The sequence below is a fragment of the Hippopotamus amphibius genome, chromosome X, assembly GCF_030028045.1.
Source record: "Hippopotamus amphibius kiboko isolate mHipAmp2 chromosome X, mHipAmp2.hap2, whole genome shotgun sequence".
Lineage (NCBI taxonomy): Eukaryota > Metazoa > Chordata > Mammalia > Artiodactyla > Hippopotamidae > Hippopotamus > Hippopotamus amphibius.
Window position 1 is genome coordinate 17,913,403 of NC_080203.1, and position 18,293 is coordinate 17,931,695.

Below are 18,293 nucleotides of genomic sequence, written 5' to 3' on the forward strand. Positions count from 1 at the left end.
GGAAGCAGCGGACTACTCAAGGCCAAAACGGTAAGAAAGGCAGCGGCAGGAACACACGCTGAGGACGTGTCCCCGGCCCCTCCCACGGCCAATCCCTCTGCGCGCAGACAGCCCCGGCCAGAGCCACCGCCGTGCCCCTCTCATGGGGAGGGGATGAGATTCTCTGCAGGAGAGAGGGGGTCTCTGAGCCCGGGGACCCTGAGGCTCCAACACACTTTCTCCCTGCTGGGAAGCGGCCCCAGGCAGCTCCGGGTGAGCCCCGAGCCCAGGGAGGACAGGGCACCCCGAGCAGCTCACCCTGCTCAACAGCTGCACGCCCGCTACAATGCACAGCCACTCGTGTGCGTGTGGGAACATTCACACACACACACGCACAGTCACACACGCGCACACACGGTCAGTGAAGAGCCTCCCTCGTGCCATTCCCGGGCCCTCCTCCTCCCTGCCTGGCCCAGGAAGAGGCTGGAGCTGGGGATCGAGTCACCCAGAGGGGGAGACCTGGGCTTGAAAGGGGCACATCTGCCCATCACCTCCAAGGAGGCCCCTCGTCCTCTCTGCTCTCTTCCCATCAGCCCCACGTCAGTCTCTCAGAGGCTGTCCCCAGAGCTCCACGGAGGCAGTCCGCAGGCTGGCAGCCTCCCAGAAGTGGTCCTGGGTAGACACAGTCGGGGTGGAGGAGGGGCCACCAGGATCAGGGACTCCTGGGTGACTTGGCACAAAGAAGGAAGCCTTCAGGCCCCGTCTGTGGCATCTGCGAGGGGCACGTGGTGGCCTGGGTGCAGCCTCAGGCCCTGGGATCTTCATCGGCTCTCAGGCTGGGGTGGACAGCAGCCTGTGCGGCCACAGGACCCGGGCTCCAGCTGGGCGGCTGAGGGGGGCACGTGGTGAGGCTCGGCCACTCGGTCCCGGGGCGGGGGAGGGGCAACCAGGCTGCTGTGGTTCTCCGTCCCAGGAACTCTGAGTACGTCGTGGACCACGAGCAACCAGTGCCCGAGCAGATGTGGGACCGGGTGGGGGGTGAGGGCCAGGGTCTCTCCCGGCTCCCCTCTGCACTGCTCCGGGTGCGCCAGTCAGCAGCGCAGCCAGGCCCTCCAGGACCAATGCCGGCCCATCCAGAGGAGCCTCTCCCATGCGATCCTGGGCAGGGGGCCAGCCTGGGGACAGAGACATGGGGTCATGCGTGGGTGTCAGCCACCATTATCCCTTCCCCTCCTGCTTACACCAGGTCCCCAGGACCCACCCAGCACCACCACCCTCCTGACCCCATCACCCAAACTGAGAAGCCTGTGCCACTCAACCCTGAGGAGCCCTTGGTCAGGCCTTGGGTGGGATTAGGGGAGGGATGGGGAGGTCCAGCTCAGTGGGGGAGGGCCTTGCTCCCCACGGGGTTCTGGGACTCATCGCTCCTCTTCCCATCTCAGCTCAGACTGTCCCCCTGGTCTTCCCTGTGACCTCCCATACACCCTACCTTCCCTACCATGGGTCCCTCTGTCTCTAGGTCCCCTGGGAGCCTGTGCACCCCTCCCATCCCAATGTCCTAAGTCTTCCAGAAGAATGGAGGGCAACTGGGGGAGTGCAGGCTGAGAGGCAGATTCAGCTCCACCACTTCTTTTCTCTGTGACAAGGGCAAAACCCTCCCCTCCCAGAGCCCCAGTAGGTGGGGAGGACAGACCTCCCCAGAGTGTCACTAGGTCCGTCCTTCCTTCCCCATGCCAGAGCCAGACCACTGGGCAACCCCACCCCTCAGGGTCTCTGCCTGGAAGGCCCTTTCTCTACACATGGATCAGGCCCTTCTCTCAGCTGCTCCCCAGGCAGCTCTAGGGTCAGGGGCGCCCTGGGCAGGGATCTGACTCTCTTCGCAAGACCAGAGAAGGCGCGGGCCACCTCCTATAAACACCAGTTCGTGAGAGAAAGAAAGAGATCGGGACTTGAGAGTTGCTCCCCACCCAGAGAGGTCCCTGTCTCCCCAAGTGTTGCCTCCTCTACAAGCCCCTTCTCCATCTGCTCTCCACCGCAGCCTGAGAGCTGCCCTCCACTCAAGGAGATTCCCACTTCCCCAAATCCTTTGGGACACGGGGGCTGCTGGAGGTCGTCCAGAGCTAGAGGACCGCATTCTGTGGCACTGGGAGGGCACTGGGAGGAGCTGGAGGGAGCGTGGCTGAGATGGGGGGAGGGCCGGGGCGGAACCCATCTTTCCCACTCTTCCCGGTCCCCAGATGCAGAGCTTTGGAGGATGCCCTGGGAGAGTGGGGACGGGAGCAACAGAGACAGCAGGAGCAGGCAGAGAGCAGTCCCCTGGCCCCAGAGACCGGGCAGGAGGCAGTTTTGTGAAGGGCTGAGAAAGAGACAGACCTGGCATTTGGCCAAGAACACCATCCTTCCAGGCTGCCTCCCAGGCGGATGGAGGACAAGGGTGGCAGCATCTTTTCTCCTTCAGGGCCCTCCCCGGGCCTCCCCAAGCCCATTTCCTCCACTCCCCCGTGTTCAGGTGACACCGCCGGGGCCGTGGGCGGGAGGTGATGGGCTGACCCTCCAAGATGCCCAGGCCGTCGCCCCTCACCCCCATCTTGGAACTGTGACAAGGGAGTCTGGACGGCCTTCGTCCGCCCTGTCTCGCCTGCTCTCGGCTCGGCAGCTTTCCGGGCTGGCTTCCTCGGGCCCCTTCCACGTCTCCCTCAAACCGCCGAGGGGCCTGGTCATCTAGACGTCATGGCAACCACCTCCCTCCCTCCGAAAGTCCAACCTCTGGCCTCCTACCGCTTTGGTCAGGGCCAGTCCTTCAGGTACCTGCTGCAGAATTTCTTCCTTCTGCTCCCCGCTTCGGCCAAGGTGAGGCAACAGGTCGGCCGCAGGCAAATAATTTTCTCGAGTTCGATGGAAAGGGCCCGTTTCACGAGCTTCTGTGCAGTTCAGCACTGGCCGCGTCAAGGGTGGCAGGAGCGGGGGCACGGGGCTCGGTCCTCCGCGCAGATCTAGGGCCCTGGGGCGCGGGCCGCCCCTCCTCCTTCCCCCGCGGAGTGCCGGCGGCCGCGGGCCCCGCGGTCCTTCATGCTGGTGCCCCTGCCGTCGCGGCCGGGCTGAGGTTGCCGCGGATGCTCACTCGATCCGCACCTGCAGGCGGACGTTGAGCATCACCGAGGCCACGATGTAGAAGTAGGGGAAGTTCATGCGCAGCCGCCAGGCCAGGTCGAAGAAGGTGATCAGCGTGCGCGTGAGCCCCTTGCAGAAGGCGCCGTACGAGCCGCGGGCCGCTGCCGAGCGCGACAGCCGCACCGCCAGGCCCGACAGGGCCGCCGCCGCCGCCGCTGCGGACAGGGCCGCTGACGCCGCCATGGGCCAGGGCCGGCGCAGACCCGGGACAGACTGCAGCGGGAGCGGGCGGGCAGGTGGACGCGAGGCCTTGAGCCGCCTGCCAGCAGCCCTCTGGTCCTCGCCCGCCCCGCCTCCCCGCGCCCCGCCCTCGGTCTCCCCTCCCAGGCTGGGCTCCAGCTGCAGCGGCAGCCCCGGCCCCAGCCAAGGCCCCGCCTCAGCCGCCCAGGGACAGCTCCGCCCCCTCGCCTGCTCTCGGAGTGGCGACCGCCAGCCTAGCTGCGCCCCCAGCGTGGCCACGCCCCTTGCCGGGCTCCACAGAGCTGCTGCTGCCTACTCGGCCCCGCCCCCGGGACCCGCCCCGCCGGCAAGCCCCGCCTCCTCTAGGACTCCCAAGAAGTGAGCCCCAGGACCTGAGCGCTTTGGAAGGCGCTGCTCTCCAGGGATCCTTTTGCAGAATGCGCTAGAGCAGGGGAGTGGAGTCCCAGAGGGTCTGGACCGCTGTGCTGATTCTGCGGTCAGAATCAGCCCGTTTACCCTGTGCCTGTTTACATCATCCCCTTTCCCTCAGTTTCTCCGCAGAAAACCGGGCCAGCCAATCCATTGTACTTTAATTCACATTTTTCTGGTACCTCTGCGCTATGGAGTTTCACCGAACCCACACGCACATGTTTTTCTTTCTGGTATATTTGCTGGTCATGTGTATTTCTTTATTCGTGAATTGCTCCGTTGCCTCATTTTCCTTACCTTTGACCCCATAGTGATTTCTTAGCACTTCCCTTAGTCTATCTTTGCCCTGGATACTGCACAAGGTCCTCTCGGGTATTCACTTGCTCTCATTCATTGACTTTTTCTTCCTGTTGGACTTTAAAGCCCTTTCATAGCGACTTCCCTGGTGGCTCAGTTAAGAATCCACCTGCCAACGCAGGGGACACGGGTTCAATCCCTGGTGTTGCGGCAGAGCAACTACGTCCATGCGCCACAACTACTGAGCCTGTGCTCTAGAGCCCACAAACCACAACTACTGAAGCCCTCGTGCCTAGAGCCCGTGCTCTGCAACAAGAGAAGCCACGGCAATGAAAAGCCTGCGCACCACGGCGAAGAGTAGCCCCTGCTTGCCACAACTAGAGAAAGCCTGAGCACAGCAATGAAGAGTCAACACAGCAATAAATAAATAAATAATTTTTTTAAAAAGCCCTTTCGTGGTTTCATCTTATCTTTTTCTAAACCAAATCCAATCCAAACTCCATCACGTTTTCAAGACTATTGAAATAAGCATGCTTCATTATAGTCAGGACTTGCAAAAAGCTGTCTGCAAGAAGTTGATTCACGAAGACCTCATCCCAATTTGCACAAGGAGGGCTGGCCTAAGTTAATACCTTAATAGTCCCTCTCAAAATGCCTGTTCACCATCACACTGAATATCTCTGTGGCATCTGTATAAGCATGTAAGGAACCCAGCAGATTCATGTACAGTTGTAATAGAGAAAAGCCAAATCTGACTATATGTTGGATCTGTTTCTTTTACTTTAGCATTTGCTTCCTGTTGCTTTTGTTCACTAAAAGTATACTGTCTATACCTCACGGTCTGCCTCAGGGAACCCTGCCCCTCTGCCTGAATGTTAAACCAAAGTGCCTTTGTTCAGGGAAACATCCAGACCCTGTGCACCTGTGGATGGCTGCAAGAAAGAAGAAATTAACACATCCCCTACCCGAGGCTGGCCATTCCAGGGGACATTTGCAAATCTTACAGCCTTTTTACTTTACTTCCTCATCTCCTCCGCCCTTTCTGTACTATAAGAGAAACTGGCATCCAAACCCAGATAAGATGGTTATTTAGAGACATTTGTCTGCCATCTTCTTGGTTTGCCGGCTTTCTGAATAAAGTCATATTCCTTGCCTCAACACCTTGTCTTCAATTTATTGGCCTGTTGTGCGGCGAGCAGAGTGAGCTTGGACTTGGTAACACATGGATATGAATGCATAAAAACAACCAGGGCATATATGTATCAAATTACTGAATATTGTTTACTCTGGTTAAGGCAGTAAGAAGGAAGACATACTTTTTATTCTCCGTGTATAGGTATGTATATCCATATGTATAAGTATTACTTGTATAATATAATAAAAAATTATTTGGAAAAAGAAACAGCCACAGGAATATAGACTTGAGCTTTATTGAAACCCTTTGTTCCAGACTGGATCCAGCCTCATTCATTTGCAGAGCCTGTTCCCTCCAATCATTTCTGAAACCTCTCCTTGCCCTTATCTCATTTATTTTTAAGATTTTATTTTGATATAATTATAGACTCACAGGAAGTTGCACAAATAGCACAAAAAAGACCTTGTGCCTTTCACCCAGCTTCCCAATGGTGACATTTTCTATAGATGCAGTATAATATTAAAACCAGGAAACTGACACTGGTATATTACTCTTGACTAGACTACAGGCCTAATTCAGCTTTCACCATTTTTCTCACCTGCAATAATGTGTGTGTGTGTGTGTGTGTGTGTGTGTGTATAGCTCTAGCAATTTTATTCCATGTGAGGATTCATGTAACCAACACTACAATCAAGATACAAAAATATTTCATCACCACAAAAGAACTGCTTTGGTCTACTTCTTTGTACTTCATCAGCAACCCTGTACTATTTTGTTAGAGTTACATCTATCTCATTTCCTTTAGAGTGGCTGTAAGTGGTACTGTGTGTTTAATTTTCATTTACACATGTTCATTGTTAGTATATAGAACTGCAATTGATTTTTTAATTAAAATTTTTCTTTTAAGATAATTGTAGATTTACATACAGCTGCAAGAAAAAAGTGCCTTTTACCCAGTTTTCCACCTTTTGAAGTTGGTAGCAACCTCAAAACTGCAGTACTGTACAATATCAAAATCAGGATTGTAGTGGGAACTCTAGGAACTTTAGGACCTAGAGGCCATAATTCAACCGGAGAAAAACAAAGCTGGGTACAGTTGTTATCTATATGTGCCTGCTTACTCCACAACTCCTCTTGCATGTTTTCTGCATATCTTCCCTTGTAACTCTGAAGCTGCCCCAGAGGCCTTGAGAGAAGAGTATCCAATCAAGTCACATGCTACCTTCCGTGTTACCTTATTTGGGGGACAAAGAAAGCCTAATGTATAGAAAGTTAACAGAAAGTATAAAAGAAAGGGTCCCGCTTTGTTCAGGGCTCAGCCTCTGGATATGAATCCGCGGGGCCTATGCCGGCATAAATAAATGCTGCTTCCTGCATATAGCCTCGCTCTCTTGCTTCACTCTGTAAAATCCTACAACAGGATATTGGCACAATCTATCTTGTTCAGATTTCCCCAATTTACTTTGTGTGTGTGTGTGTTTAGTTCAATGCAGTTTTATCACTTGTGTGGATTCATGCATCCACCATCACCAACAAGATACAGAACAGGTCCATAACTATAAGGATCCCTTGTGTTGACCTTTTTTGACCACACCCACTTGCCTCCTGATCTCCCTCCTTAATGCTTGGCAACCACTAATCTATTGTCTGCTTCTAAAATTTTGTCTTTTTGAGAATGTTATATAAATGGAATCATACAGTATGTAACCTTTTGGGATTGGCTTTTTCACTCAGTGTCATTCTTTGGAGAGTCATCCAAGTTGCTGGGAATGTCAAGTGTCAATAGTTTACTGCTTCTATTGCTGAGTTAGTATTCCTTGGTATGGTTGTACCATAGTTTGTATACCAGTTACCCAGGAAGGACACCAGGGTTTCCAGTTTTTGGCTATCAGGAATAAAGCTGCTGTGAATATTTGTTCACTGGTTGTTGTGTGAACAAAAATTTCTATTTATCTGTGATAAATGCCCAAGAGTGCAATTGCTGGGTTGTATGGTAAGTGCATGTTTAGTTTCATAACACTCAGCCAAACTTTTCCAGTGTGGCTGTAACATTTTACATTCCCATCAGCAGTTTATGAATATATCTAATTTCTCTTCATCCTCATCAGCATTTGGTGTTATCACTATTTTTTATTCTTGCCATTCTGATAGGTATGTAGTGATATCTCATTGTGGTTTTAATTTATATTTCCATAATGGCTAATAATGGTGAAAATCTTTTTATGGGCTTATTTTCTATCTGTATATCCTCTTTAGTGAATTGCCTTTTGTCATGTTCTAATTGAACCATTTGTTTTTGTTGTTAAGTTTTGTGAGTTCTTTATATATTTCAGATATACCTCTTTTGTTAGATATATGGTTTGCAAATATTTTCCACCCAGTCTGTAGCTTGTCTTTTCATTCTGTTAACAAGGGCTTTCTCACAGCAAAAGTTTTTAATTTTGATGAGGTCCAATTTTTTTATGGATCATGGTTTTGGTATCATACATCAGGACTTTTTACCAAGCCTTAGGTCCTAAAGATATTCTCCTATGTTTTCTTTTAAATTTTTTAAAGGTTTTATTTCACATTTAAGTCTGTGGTCCATTTTGAGTTAATTTTTATGTAGGGTTTGGAGGTTTAAATCCAGGTTCAATTTTTGACTATGAATATCTAATTGCTAGAGCACAGTTTGTCTAAAAAGGCTCTCCTTCCTCCATTGAATTTCTTTTTCACCTTTGTCAAAAACCAGTGGAGTATTTTTCTGTGGGTCTATTTTGGTGTTTTCTCTTCCATTCCATTGACCTATGTGTCTATCTGTCCTTTCTCCAATACCACACTGTTTTGATTACTGTAGCTGTAGAGTGTGTGTTAATATCAGGTAGGGTGATTCCTCGAACTTTATATTTCTTTTTCAACATTTCTTAAGCTATTCTAGGGCTGGTGTTTGTCCATATAAATTTTAGAATAATCTTGTCTATGGATACAAAAAACCTTGCTAGAAATAGTTAAACTTACAAACCGCTCAAAAAAGATGGTGGCGAAGTAGAGGGATGTGGAATGCATCCCTCTCCACAGATGCATTGGGAATGCACCGAAGGACACAATAATTCCCACAGAGAACCAGCTGAACACCAGCAGACGGCCTCGGACACCAGAAAGGACCGCAAGGAGCCAGACATAACCGGTAGGGAGGCATCTACGACAGCTCAGAGAGGGTGAAGCGGTGGAGCTGTGGCAGACGGGAGGGAGTGAGAAACACACGCAGGGTCCGCACCACAGCTCAGCATTCTGGGACCGAGACGACGATCCACAGCTGAACAGAGGGTCCAGGAGCAGGAGCATGGGAACCGGAGAGCTGGTTCAGGGTGAGAAACATTGTTGCCAGTAAGGTGACGGACTGAGAGGACAGGAGAGAAGAGGTCCGCGGCGAGGAGTTCCCGTCCCTGAGAGCTGCCAGGCCATGATGGCGGCTGGAAGGTGCAGGCTCATGGGCCAGGGGCGGGGGGGGGGAGGAGCAGCGGGCATAGCCTCTCTCTCTCTTTCGGCGCCTCTGCAACAGGCAGTGGAGAGATGCCCTGTGGGCCACCTAAGGCGCTCAGGGATAACAAGTACCCTCAGACACTCGGGTGGGGCTAGATTAAAACCTCTTGGAATGCCGGCAGCAGGGAGGCTGCTGAGAAAAACAAACAAACAAACAAAAAAAACCCGAGAGAGGCCCAACTCTAAGACTTTCTGTTTACACCTGAGCCACCGGCATCCCTCTGCAACAGGCACCTCCAAGCCCGACTGAAACAACAGTGCGCCACTGCTCACTCATTCCCAGGGGAAGGAGCCATTATTGTACCCTCTCCCTCCCCAAACACTGATGCTTACAGACAAACAATAAAGGAACTTCTGCTGGTCACAGAATAATGCAAAAAAACCCAAGGTGAGTAGAAGGACACTTACAGCTGAGACTCTAAGGAAACAGAAATATTAGTATCAATCCTATTGAACTGGCCCATTCTGGGATCAGTTCTGGATTTTTTTTCTCTCTCTTTTTTTTTTTCTTTATTAATTACGATCTTAGTCCTAAGAGATCTACAAGTTTTATAACATAACTTTTAATGCTATTTTTTATTCTATTTTTATTTTTTTATTTTTTATTTTTTTGCCTTTTTTATATACTTCTATATCTAGCTAAGTTTTTGGTAGTACAGACAATATATCTCTCATACTTTCCTTTCATCCCTATCTTTTATACATTTCTAATCCTTTCTTTTTATTTGCATATTTCCAATCACACTACGCTCTTCTGTTCCCCTTTCTTCCAGCCATTTTAAGTTTATTTTATCTTAACATACTTATAAGCAACACTGTCGATCTGCTCAGACTCCTTGCTCTATTCTCCAGATGAACCACCACCTTGGTATTTAATATGGTATTTAATATTAGGTTTTTGTCTTTATCTTAGTTCTTAGTACAGTTCTCTAATTTCATTCTGAGAATCTCCATTCTGTCTGGTGGTATTCTAGCTCTTTTCTATATTTGATCCTAGCTTACAAAATCTCCCTGGATTAGTGTTTGTATGTGTAAGGTGTTATTTGTTTGTTTGCTTTTGCTTTTGTCTCTGATTTGTTCTGTTTCAGTTGTCAATTTCTGTTGGGTTTCTCTTTGAATATATATCTGATAGCATACTGGGGTTCTGTCAGGTCTTTTCAGAGCCTTATGTCCTAATGTATTCAGTAATTGTGTGTCTTATACATGTATGTGTTTCCTAGACTTAGTATTTGTTTAATCCAATACTTGGACATTAGACTGAGGCTTGGACAGTCTTCTATAAACATCTCTATCACCAGGACAAGCAACCCCAAAAGTTTGGACAACCATGAGGAAACAAAGAAACACCATGCAGGCAAAGGAGCAGGAAAAAAACCCACAAGACCAAATAAATGAGGAGGAAATAGGAAAAATGCCTGAAAAAGAATTCAGAGTAATGATAGTAAAAATGATACAAAATCTCAATAACAAAATAGAGAAAGTACAAGAAACAGTTCATAAGAACTCAGAAAAACAAACAGCAATGGATAACAAAATAACTGAAATTAAAAATACTCTAGACGCTATAACCAGCAGAATGACTGAGGCAGAAGAATGAATAAGTGAGTTGGAAGATAGAACGGGGGAAATAAATGCCACAGAGCAGGAAAAAGAAAAAAGAATAAAAAGAATAGAAGACAGTCTCAGAGACCTCAGTGATAACATTAAGCGTACCAGCATTCGAATTATAGGCATCCCAGAAGAAGAAGAAAACAAGAAAGGGTCTGAGAAAATATTGAAAGAGGTTATAGTGGAAAACTTCCCCAACATGGGAAAGGAAATAATTAACCAAGTCCAAGAAGAACAGAGAGTCCCATACAGAATAAACCCAAGGAGAAATACACCAAGGCACATATAAATCAAACTAATGACAATTAAACACAAAGAAAAAATATTAAAAGCAGCAAGAGAAAAGCAACAAACAACATATAAGGGAAAACCCATAAGGATAACAGCTGACCTTTCTACAGAAACTCTGCAGGCCAGAAGGGAATGGCAGGATATACTGAAAGTCCTGAAAGAGAGAAACCTACAGCCAAGAATACTCTACCCAGCAAGAATCTCACTGTGATTCGACAGAGAAACCAAAAGCTTTCCAGACAAGCAAAAGGTAAGAGAATTCAGCACCACCAAACCAGCCTTACAACAAGTGCTAAAGGAACTTCTCTAAGTAGGAAACACAAGAAAAGGAAAACACCTACAAATACAAACCCAAAACAATTCAGAAAATGGTAATTGGAACACACATGTCAATAATCACCTTAAATGTAAATGGATTAAATGCTCCAACCAAAAGACACAGACTGGCTGAATGGATACAAAAACAAGACCCTTCTATATGTTGCCTACAAGAAACCCACTTCAGACCAAGGGATACATATAGACGGAAAGTAAAGGGATGGAAAAAGTTATTCCATGCAAATGGAAGTCAAAAGAAAGCTGGAGTAGCAATACTCATATCAGGCACATTAGACTTGAAAGTAAAGACTATTAAAAGAGACAAGGAAGGATACTACCTAATGATCAAGGGATCCATTCAAGAAGAACATATCACAATGGTAAATATCTATGCCCCCAACATAGGAGCACCCCAATACATAAGGCAAATGCTAACAGCTATAAAAGGGGACATCGACAGTAACACAATAATAGTGGGAGACTTGTACACCCCACTTACATCAATGGACAGATCGTCCAAACAGAAAATAAATAAAGACACACAAGCTTTAAATGACACATTAGACCATCTCGACTGAATTGATATTTATAGGACATTCCATCCAAAAATGACGGACTACACTTTCTTCTCAAGTGCACACGGAACATTTTCCAGGATAGATCACATCTTGGGTCACAGATCAAACCTTGGCAAATTCAAGAAAATTGAAATCATATCAAGCATCTTCTCAGACCACAACGCCATGAGACTAGATATCAATTACAGGAAAAAAACTGTAAAAAATACAATACAAGGCTAAACAATTCACTCTTAAACAACCAAGAAATCACTAAAGAAATCAAAGAGGAAATCAAAAAATATCTAGAAACAAATGACAATGAAAACACAACAACCCAAAACCTATGGGACACAGCAAAAGCAGTTCTAAGAGGGAAGTTTATAGCAATACAGTCCTACCTTAAGAAACAAGAAAATTATCGAATAAACAACCTAACCTTACACCTAAAACAATTAGAAAAAGAAGAATAAAGAAACCCCAAAGTGAGCAGAAGGAAAGAAATCATAAAGATCAGAGCAGAAATAAATGAAAAAGAAAGGAAAGAAACCATAAGAAAAATAAATAAAACTAAAAGCTGGTTCTTTGAGAAGATTAACGAAATTGATAAACCATTAGCCAGACTCATCAAGAAAAAAAGGGAGAAGATGCAAATCAACAGAATTAGAAATGAAAAAGGAGAAGTCACAACGGACACCACAGAAATACAAAAGATCATGAGAGACTACTACAAGCAACTATATGCCAATAAATTGGATAACCTGGAAGAAATGGATACATTCTTAGAAAAATACAATCTTCCAAGACTGAACCAGGAGGAAATAGAAACCATGAACAGACCAATCACAAGTACGGAAATTGAGGCAGTGATTAAAAATCTCCCAACACACAAAAGCCCAGGACCAGATGGGTTCACGGGCGAATTCTATCAAACATTTCGAGAAGAGCTAACACCTATCCTTCTCAAACTCTTCCAAAATATTGCAGAAGGCGGAACACTCCCAAACTCATTCTACGAGGCTACCATCACCCTGATACCAAAACCAGGCAAAGATGTCACAAAAAAAGAAAACTACAGACCAATATCACTGATGAATATAGATGCAAAAATCCTCAACAAAATACTAGCTAACAGACTCCAACAGCACATTAAAAAAATCATACACCACGATCAAGTGGGGTTTATCCCTGGGATGCAAGGATTCTTCAATAGACGCAAATCAATCAACGTGATACATCATATCAACAAATTGAAGGATAAAAACCATATGATCATCTCAATAGATGCAGAAAAAGCTTTTGACAAAGTTCAACATCCATTTACGATAAAAGCTCTCCAGAAAATGGGCATAGAAGGAAATTACCTCAACATAATAAAAGCCATATATGACAAACCAAAAGCCAACATTGTTCTCAATGGGGAAAAACTGAAAGAATTCCCTCTAAGAAGAAGAACAAGACAAGGGTGTTCACTCTCACCATTATTATTCAACATAGTTTTGGAAGTATTAGCCACAGCAATCAGAGGAGAAAATGAAATAAAAGGAATCCAAATTGGAAAAGAAGGAAAATTGTCACTCTTTGCAGATGACATGATATTATACATAGAAAACCCTAAAGACTCTACCAGAAAACTGCTAGCACTAATTGATGAGTTTAGTAAAGTAGCAGGATACAAAATTAATGCACAGAAATCTCTTGCATTCCTATACACTAACAACGGAAGAGCAGAAAGAGAAATTAAGGAAACTCTCCCATTCACCATTGCAACAAAAAGAATAAAATACCTAGGAATAAACCTGCCTAAGGAGGCAAAAGATCTGTATGCAGAAAACTTTAAGACATTGATGAAAGAAATCAAAGACGACACAAACAGATGGAGGGACATACCATGTTCCTGGATTGGAAGAATCAACATCGTGAAAATGACTGTACTACCCAAAGCAATGAACAGATTCAATGCAATCCCTATCAAATTACCAATGGCATTTTTCACAGAACTAGAGCAAGAAATCTTACGATTTGTATGGAAACGCAAACGACCCTGAATAGCCAAAGCAATCTTGAGAAGGAAAAATGGAGTTGGTGGAATCAGGCTTCCTGACTTCAAACTATACTACAAGGCCATAGTGATCAAGACAGTACGGTACTGGCACAAAAATAGAAAGAAATATCAATGGAATAGAATAGAGAACTCAGAAGTAAGCCCAAACACATATGGGCACCTTATCTTTGACAAAGGAGGCATGAATATACAATGGAAAAAAGACAGCCTCTTCAATAAGTGGTGCTGGGAAAATTGGACAGCAACATGTCAAAGAATGAAATTAGAACACTTCCTAACACCATACACAAAAATGAACTCAAAATGGATTAAAGACCTCAATGTAAGGCCAGACACTATAAAACTCCTAGAGGAAAACATAGGCAGAACACTCTATGACATCCATCAAAGCAAGATCCTTTTGGACCCACCTCCTAGAATCATGGAAATAAAATCAAGAATAAACAAATGGGACCTCATGAAACTTAAAAGCTTTTGCACAGCGAAAGAAACCATAAACAAGACTAAAAGGCAACCCTCAGAATGGAAAAAAATAGTTGCCTGTGGAACAACGGACAAAGGATTAACCTCCAAAATATACAAGCAGCTCATGCAGCTTCATACCAAAAAAGCAAATAACCCAGTCCACAAATTGGCAGAAGACCTAAATAGGCATTTCTCCAAAGAAGACATACAGATGGCCAACAAACACATGAAAAGATGCTCAACATCACTAATCATTAGAGAAATGCAAGTCAAAGCCACAATGAGGTATCACCTCACACCAATCAGATTGACCATCATCACAAAATCTGGAAACAACAAATGTTGGAGAGGGTGTGGAGAAAAGGGAACTCTCCTGCACTGTTGGTGGGACTGTAAGGTGGTACAGCCACTATGGAAAACAATTTGGAGGTTCCTTAAAAAACTACAAATAGAACTACCATATGATCCAGTAATCCCACTACTGGGCATATACCCAAAGAAAACCATAATCCCAAAAGAAACATGTACCATAATGTTAATTGCAGCACTATTTACAATAGCCAGAACATGGAAGCAACCTAAATGCCCATCAACAAATGAATGGATACAGAAGATGTGGCATATATATACAATGGAATATTACTCAGCTATAAAAAGGGATGAGATGGAGCTATATGCAATGAGGTGGATAGACCTACAGTCTGTCATACAGAGTGAAGTAAGTCAGAGAGAGAAAGACAAATATTGTATGCTAACTCACATATACGGAATCTAAAAATGGTACTGATGAACTCAGTGACAAGACAAGAACAAGGACGCAGATGCAGAGAATGGACTGGAGAACTCGAGGTTTGGGGGGCGGGGGGTGAAGGGGAAGCTGAGATGAAGCGAGAGAGTAGCATAGACATAAATATACTACCAACTGTAAAATAGATAGCCAGTGGGAAGTTGTTGTATAACAAAGGGAGTTCAACTCGAGGATGTAAGATGCCTTAGAGGACTGGGACGGGGAGGATGGGGGGGACTCGAGGGAGGGTGGGGGGGTAGTCAAGGGAGGGTGGGGGGGAGTCAAGGGAGGGAGGGAATACGGAGATCTGTGTATAAAAACAGATGATTGAACTTGGTGTACCCCCCCAAAAATAATAAATAAATAAATAAAATTTAAAAACAAAAAAAAAAACTTACAGACCAATTTGGGGGAAAATTGACATCATTTATATGTTTTGTCTTCCAATCCACAAACACAGTATATCTCTTTTTATTTATTTAGATCTTTGATTTCTTTCATCAAAATTTCTATTATTTTCTGCATTCAGATCCTGTACATGTTTAATAAATATGTTCTTAAGTATTCATTTTCTTTGAAGCCATTATAAATCACATTGTTTTTTAATTTTAGTTTCCACATGCTCGTTGTTACTATGTAGAATTTATGGAGAATTAATTAGAAGTGTGTTGTTTATTTTCCACGTTTAGAGATTTTCTTGCCGTCTTTGTTATTAATTTCTAATTTGATCCCACTGTGGTCAGAAATTGAACTCTGTATACTTTCAATTCTTTTAAATATTTTAAGATTTTTTTTATGACTTTAAGAAATACATTCCTTTGGAATGTTTCCAGAAGAAGGTGATGTGGTAATTGAGCCAGATCCATATCTTGTGATGAATGGTTGAAAGAAACATTTGTAGTTTAGAGAACAAAGACTTGAAAAGGAGATTTGAGAGCACATTCAGATACTTGAAGGTCTACCATACTTAAGAGGGATTAAACTACAACTGTAGTATTGCTTGGATTAGAATTTAAGCCAATGGGCTGAAACTGTCCTTGGTCAACATAGGGAATGGACAGCCTTGAGGAGGAATGAGGCTCTTGCCATTTTAAGTGTCGTAACACCATCTGGAAATTAATTCTTGGCCTAGGATATTGTTAAATTAAGTTTTCCATGATGAGGCCATTAAACTAGGTGGCCTGATGAGGCCATTAAACTAGGTGGCCTGAAAGATCCTTCACAATTCCAGGCTTGTTTGCTTCCAAGTTCACTATTGTTTATGTCCATTATAAAATTAAGTAATTTTATTTTGTGATTTATTTGGAAAACATGTTTTTAGTGTAAGAAGTATGACGCTTAAAATGAATAAATCTTTAAAATAACATAAAAATTTGAAGTGAGGTGCTTGTAGACAGCTTAGTTGGGTGGTGGTGTTTAAAAACCTCTGCTAATTCCTGTCTTTTAATTGTTATTCTTACACCACTTACATTTAAAGTAATTATTTGTGGAGCCCTATACCAAAATCACAAGACAAAATTCCAGAGTTAACCCGACCCCCATAGCAACCTAATTCCATAGTTAACTTGACCCGCATAGCAACCTTTGTCACATACATCCCATGACTCATGACTTGGGCTAGCCGATGACCAGACCCCATATTAGGGAAGGTATTCACCATATAGGATCCTAGCCTATCACCAAACGACACCCTTCGCCTTATGGCGCACTGACCAATTGATTAACACTGTTTTCTTAGCAGGAATTTTCTTTGTCTTGGGGTTATAAAAGTTGGCTGCGAGCCCACAAAAGGGGTCAGCTCTCCCTGGTCTGCCAAGAAGTTGGCCCGCTGTTTCCCCAGCGCCCTTCCCACCATCTCTGTTCTTTGTTCTCAATAAACTTGCTTTTTCCTACACTACGTTATGCCTGGAAATTCTTTTCCAACCCGCACTCGGTCCACAATGTTATTGATATTTTAGAGCATAAGTCTGCCAGTTTATTATTTGTTTTCTGTTTATTCATTTTGTTTCTCATTCCTCTGTTTTCCTTTTCTTGCTTTCCTGTGGGACACTTGAGCATTTTTTAGAAATTCCATTTTTATTTATTTATAGTGGTTTTGAATATACCTATTTATATAGTTTTATTATTTTATTTTATAGTTTTATTATTTATTTTATAGTTTCTAATGCAATATGCATGTGTACATATCACAGTTTACTAGTATTAGCATGTCAACCACTTCGGGTCAAGTAGAAAAACTATACTTTCATTTTGGTTCCTTTATCCTCCTGCTTTTAAATAGAAATAGCTTAAGTATTTCCTCTATGTACATTGAACCCACATCAGACGATGTTATAAATTTTACTTTAACCATAAGGCATGATCTTAAAAGCTCATGAGGAGACAGTATTCTATTATATTTACCCCAACTTTTACTCACTCCATTGCTCTTCCTTCCTGAAGACCCATCCTCCTTGTGTTGTAATTTCCTTTCTGGCTAGAGAATTTCCTTTAGCCATTCTTTAAACGTAGGTCTGTTGGCAACCAATTCTCTTAGATTTCCTTCATCTGAGAATATCTTTATTTCACCTTCATTCCTGAAGGTTGTATTTGCTGGATACAGAATTGGCTGTTGACATTAAAAGAAATGAAATTGTGTCATTTACAGAGACGTGGATGGACCTAGAGACTGTCATACAGAGTGAAGTAAGTCAGAAAGAGAAAAACAAATATCGTATAATATTGTTTATATTTGGAATCTAGAAAAATAATACAGATGAACTCTTTTACAAAGCAGAAATAGAGACACAGATGTAGAGAATGGATGTATGGATACCAGGGAGGGAAGGGGAGATGGGATGAATTGGGAGATTGGGATTGACATGTATACACTATTATGTATAAAATAGATAACTAATGAGAACCTGCTGTATAGCACAGGGAACTCTACTCAGTGCTCTGTGGTGACCTAAACGGGAAGGAAATCCAAAAAAGAGGGGACATATGTATACATATAGCTGATTCACTTTGCCGTACAGTAGAAACCAACACAACATTGTAAAGCAACTCTACTCCAATAAAAATTAATTTTAAAAAATAAATAAAAATTAAAAATGAAAGCTGAAAAAAAAAAGAATTGGCTCTTGACAGCAGGTGGAAAAGTAGAGGGCTGATTAGACCTGCCCGCCTATTTCCATGAGGGGAATTGAAGATCGGCAACCAACGCAGCCCTGCTGAAACATTAGAGAAACGTGAGTTACTTAGACTGGAGGAAGATGGCTATTGCCAAAAAGGTGCTCTGTTCTGTTAGGCCACCCTTTACCCAGTACTTTGGCTTAGGGAGGACAGCTTTTCTTGCAGTTTTTCTTTGTTGGTGGTTCTGGGTTGCAGACTCCTATATTGTGGAAGGCTAAAAGAACACCCAGGGAGCTCACTGCCATGTCTTTCCTCAAGTCCCAAGGTCCCTAGGGAGTCCTTACTTCCACCTTTCAGAGTTTCCTAAGTTTGAGG

General features: G+C 44.3%; 1 protein-coding gene across 1 annotated transcript; it reads right to left on the reverse strand.

Annotated features, from left to right (window-relative positions):
- Window positions 1-509: 509 nt before the first annotated feature.
- On the reverse strand, window positions 510-3,345 carry SMIM10L2A (small integral membrane protein 10 like 2A). The gene is made up of 2 exons (XM_057718980.1): window positions 2,758-3,345; window positions 510-1,154 (listed from the first exon to the last, which is right to left on the reverse strand). The coding sequence occupies exon 1, from the start codon at window positions 3,331-3,333 to the stop codon at window positions 3,097-3,099; it is 237 nt and encodes a 78-aa protein (XP_057574963.1). The 5' UTR covers window positions 3,334-3,345; the 3' UTR covers window positions 510-1,154; window positions 2,758-3,096.
- Between the last annotated feature and the right edge of the window lie 14,948 nt (window positions 3,346-18,293).

Excerpts from the sequence above, each read along its gene's own strand:
- SMIM10L2A (XM_057718980.1), bottom strand. The coding sequence starts at position 3,333 with ATGGCGGCGTCAGCGGCCCTGTCCGCAGCGGCGGCGGCGGCGGCCCTG.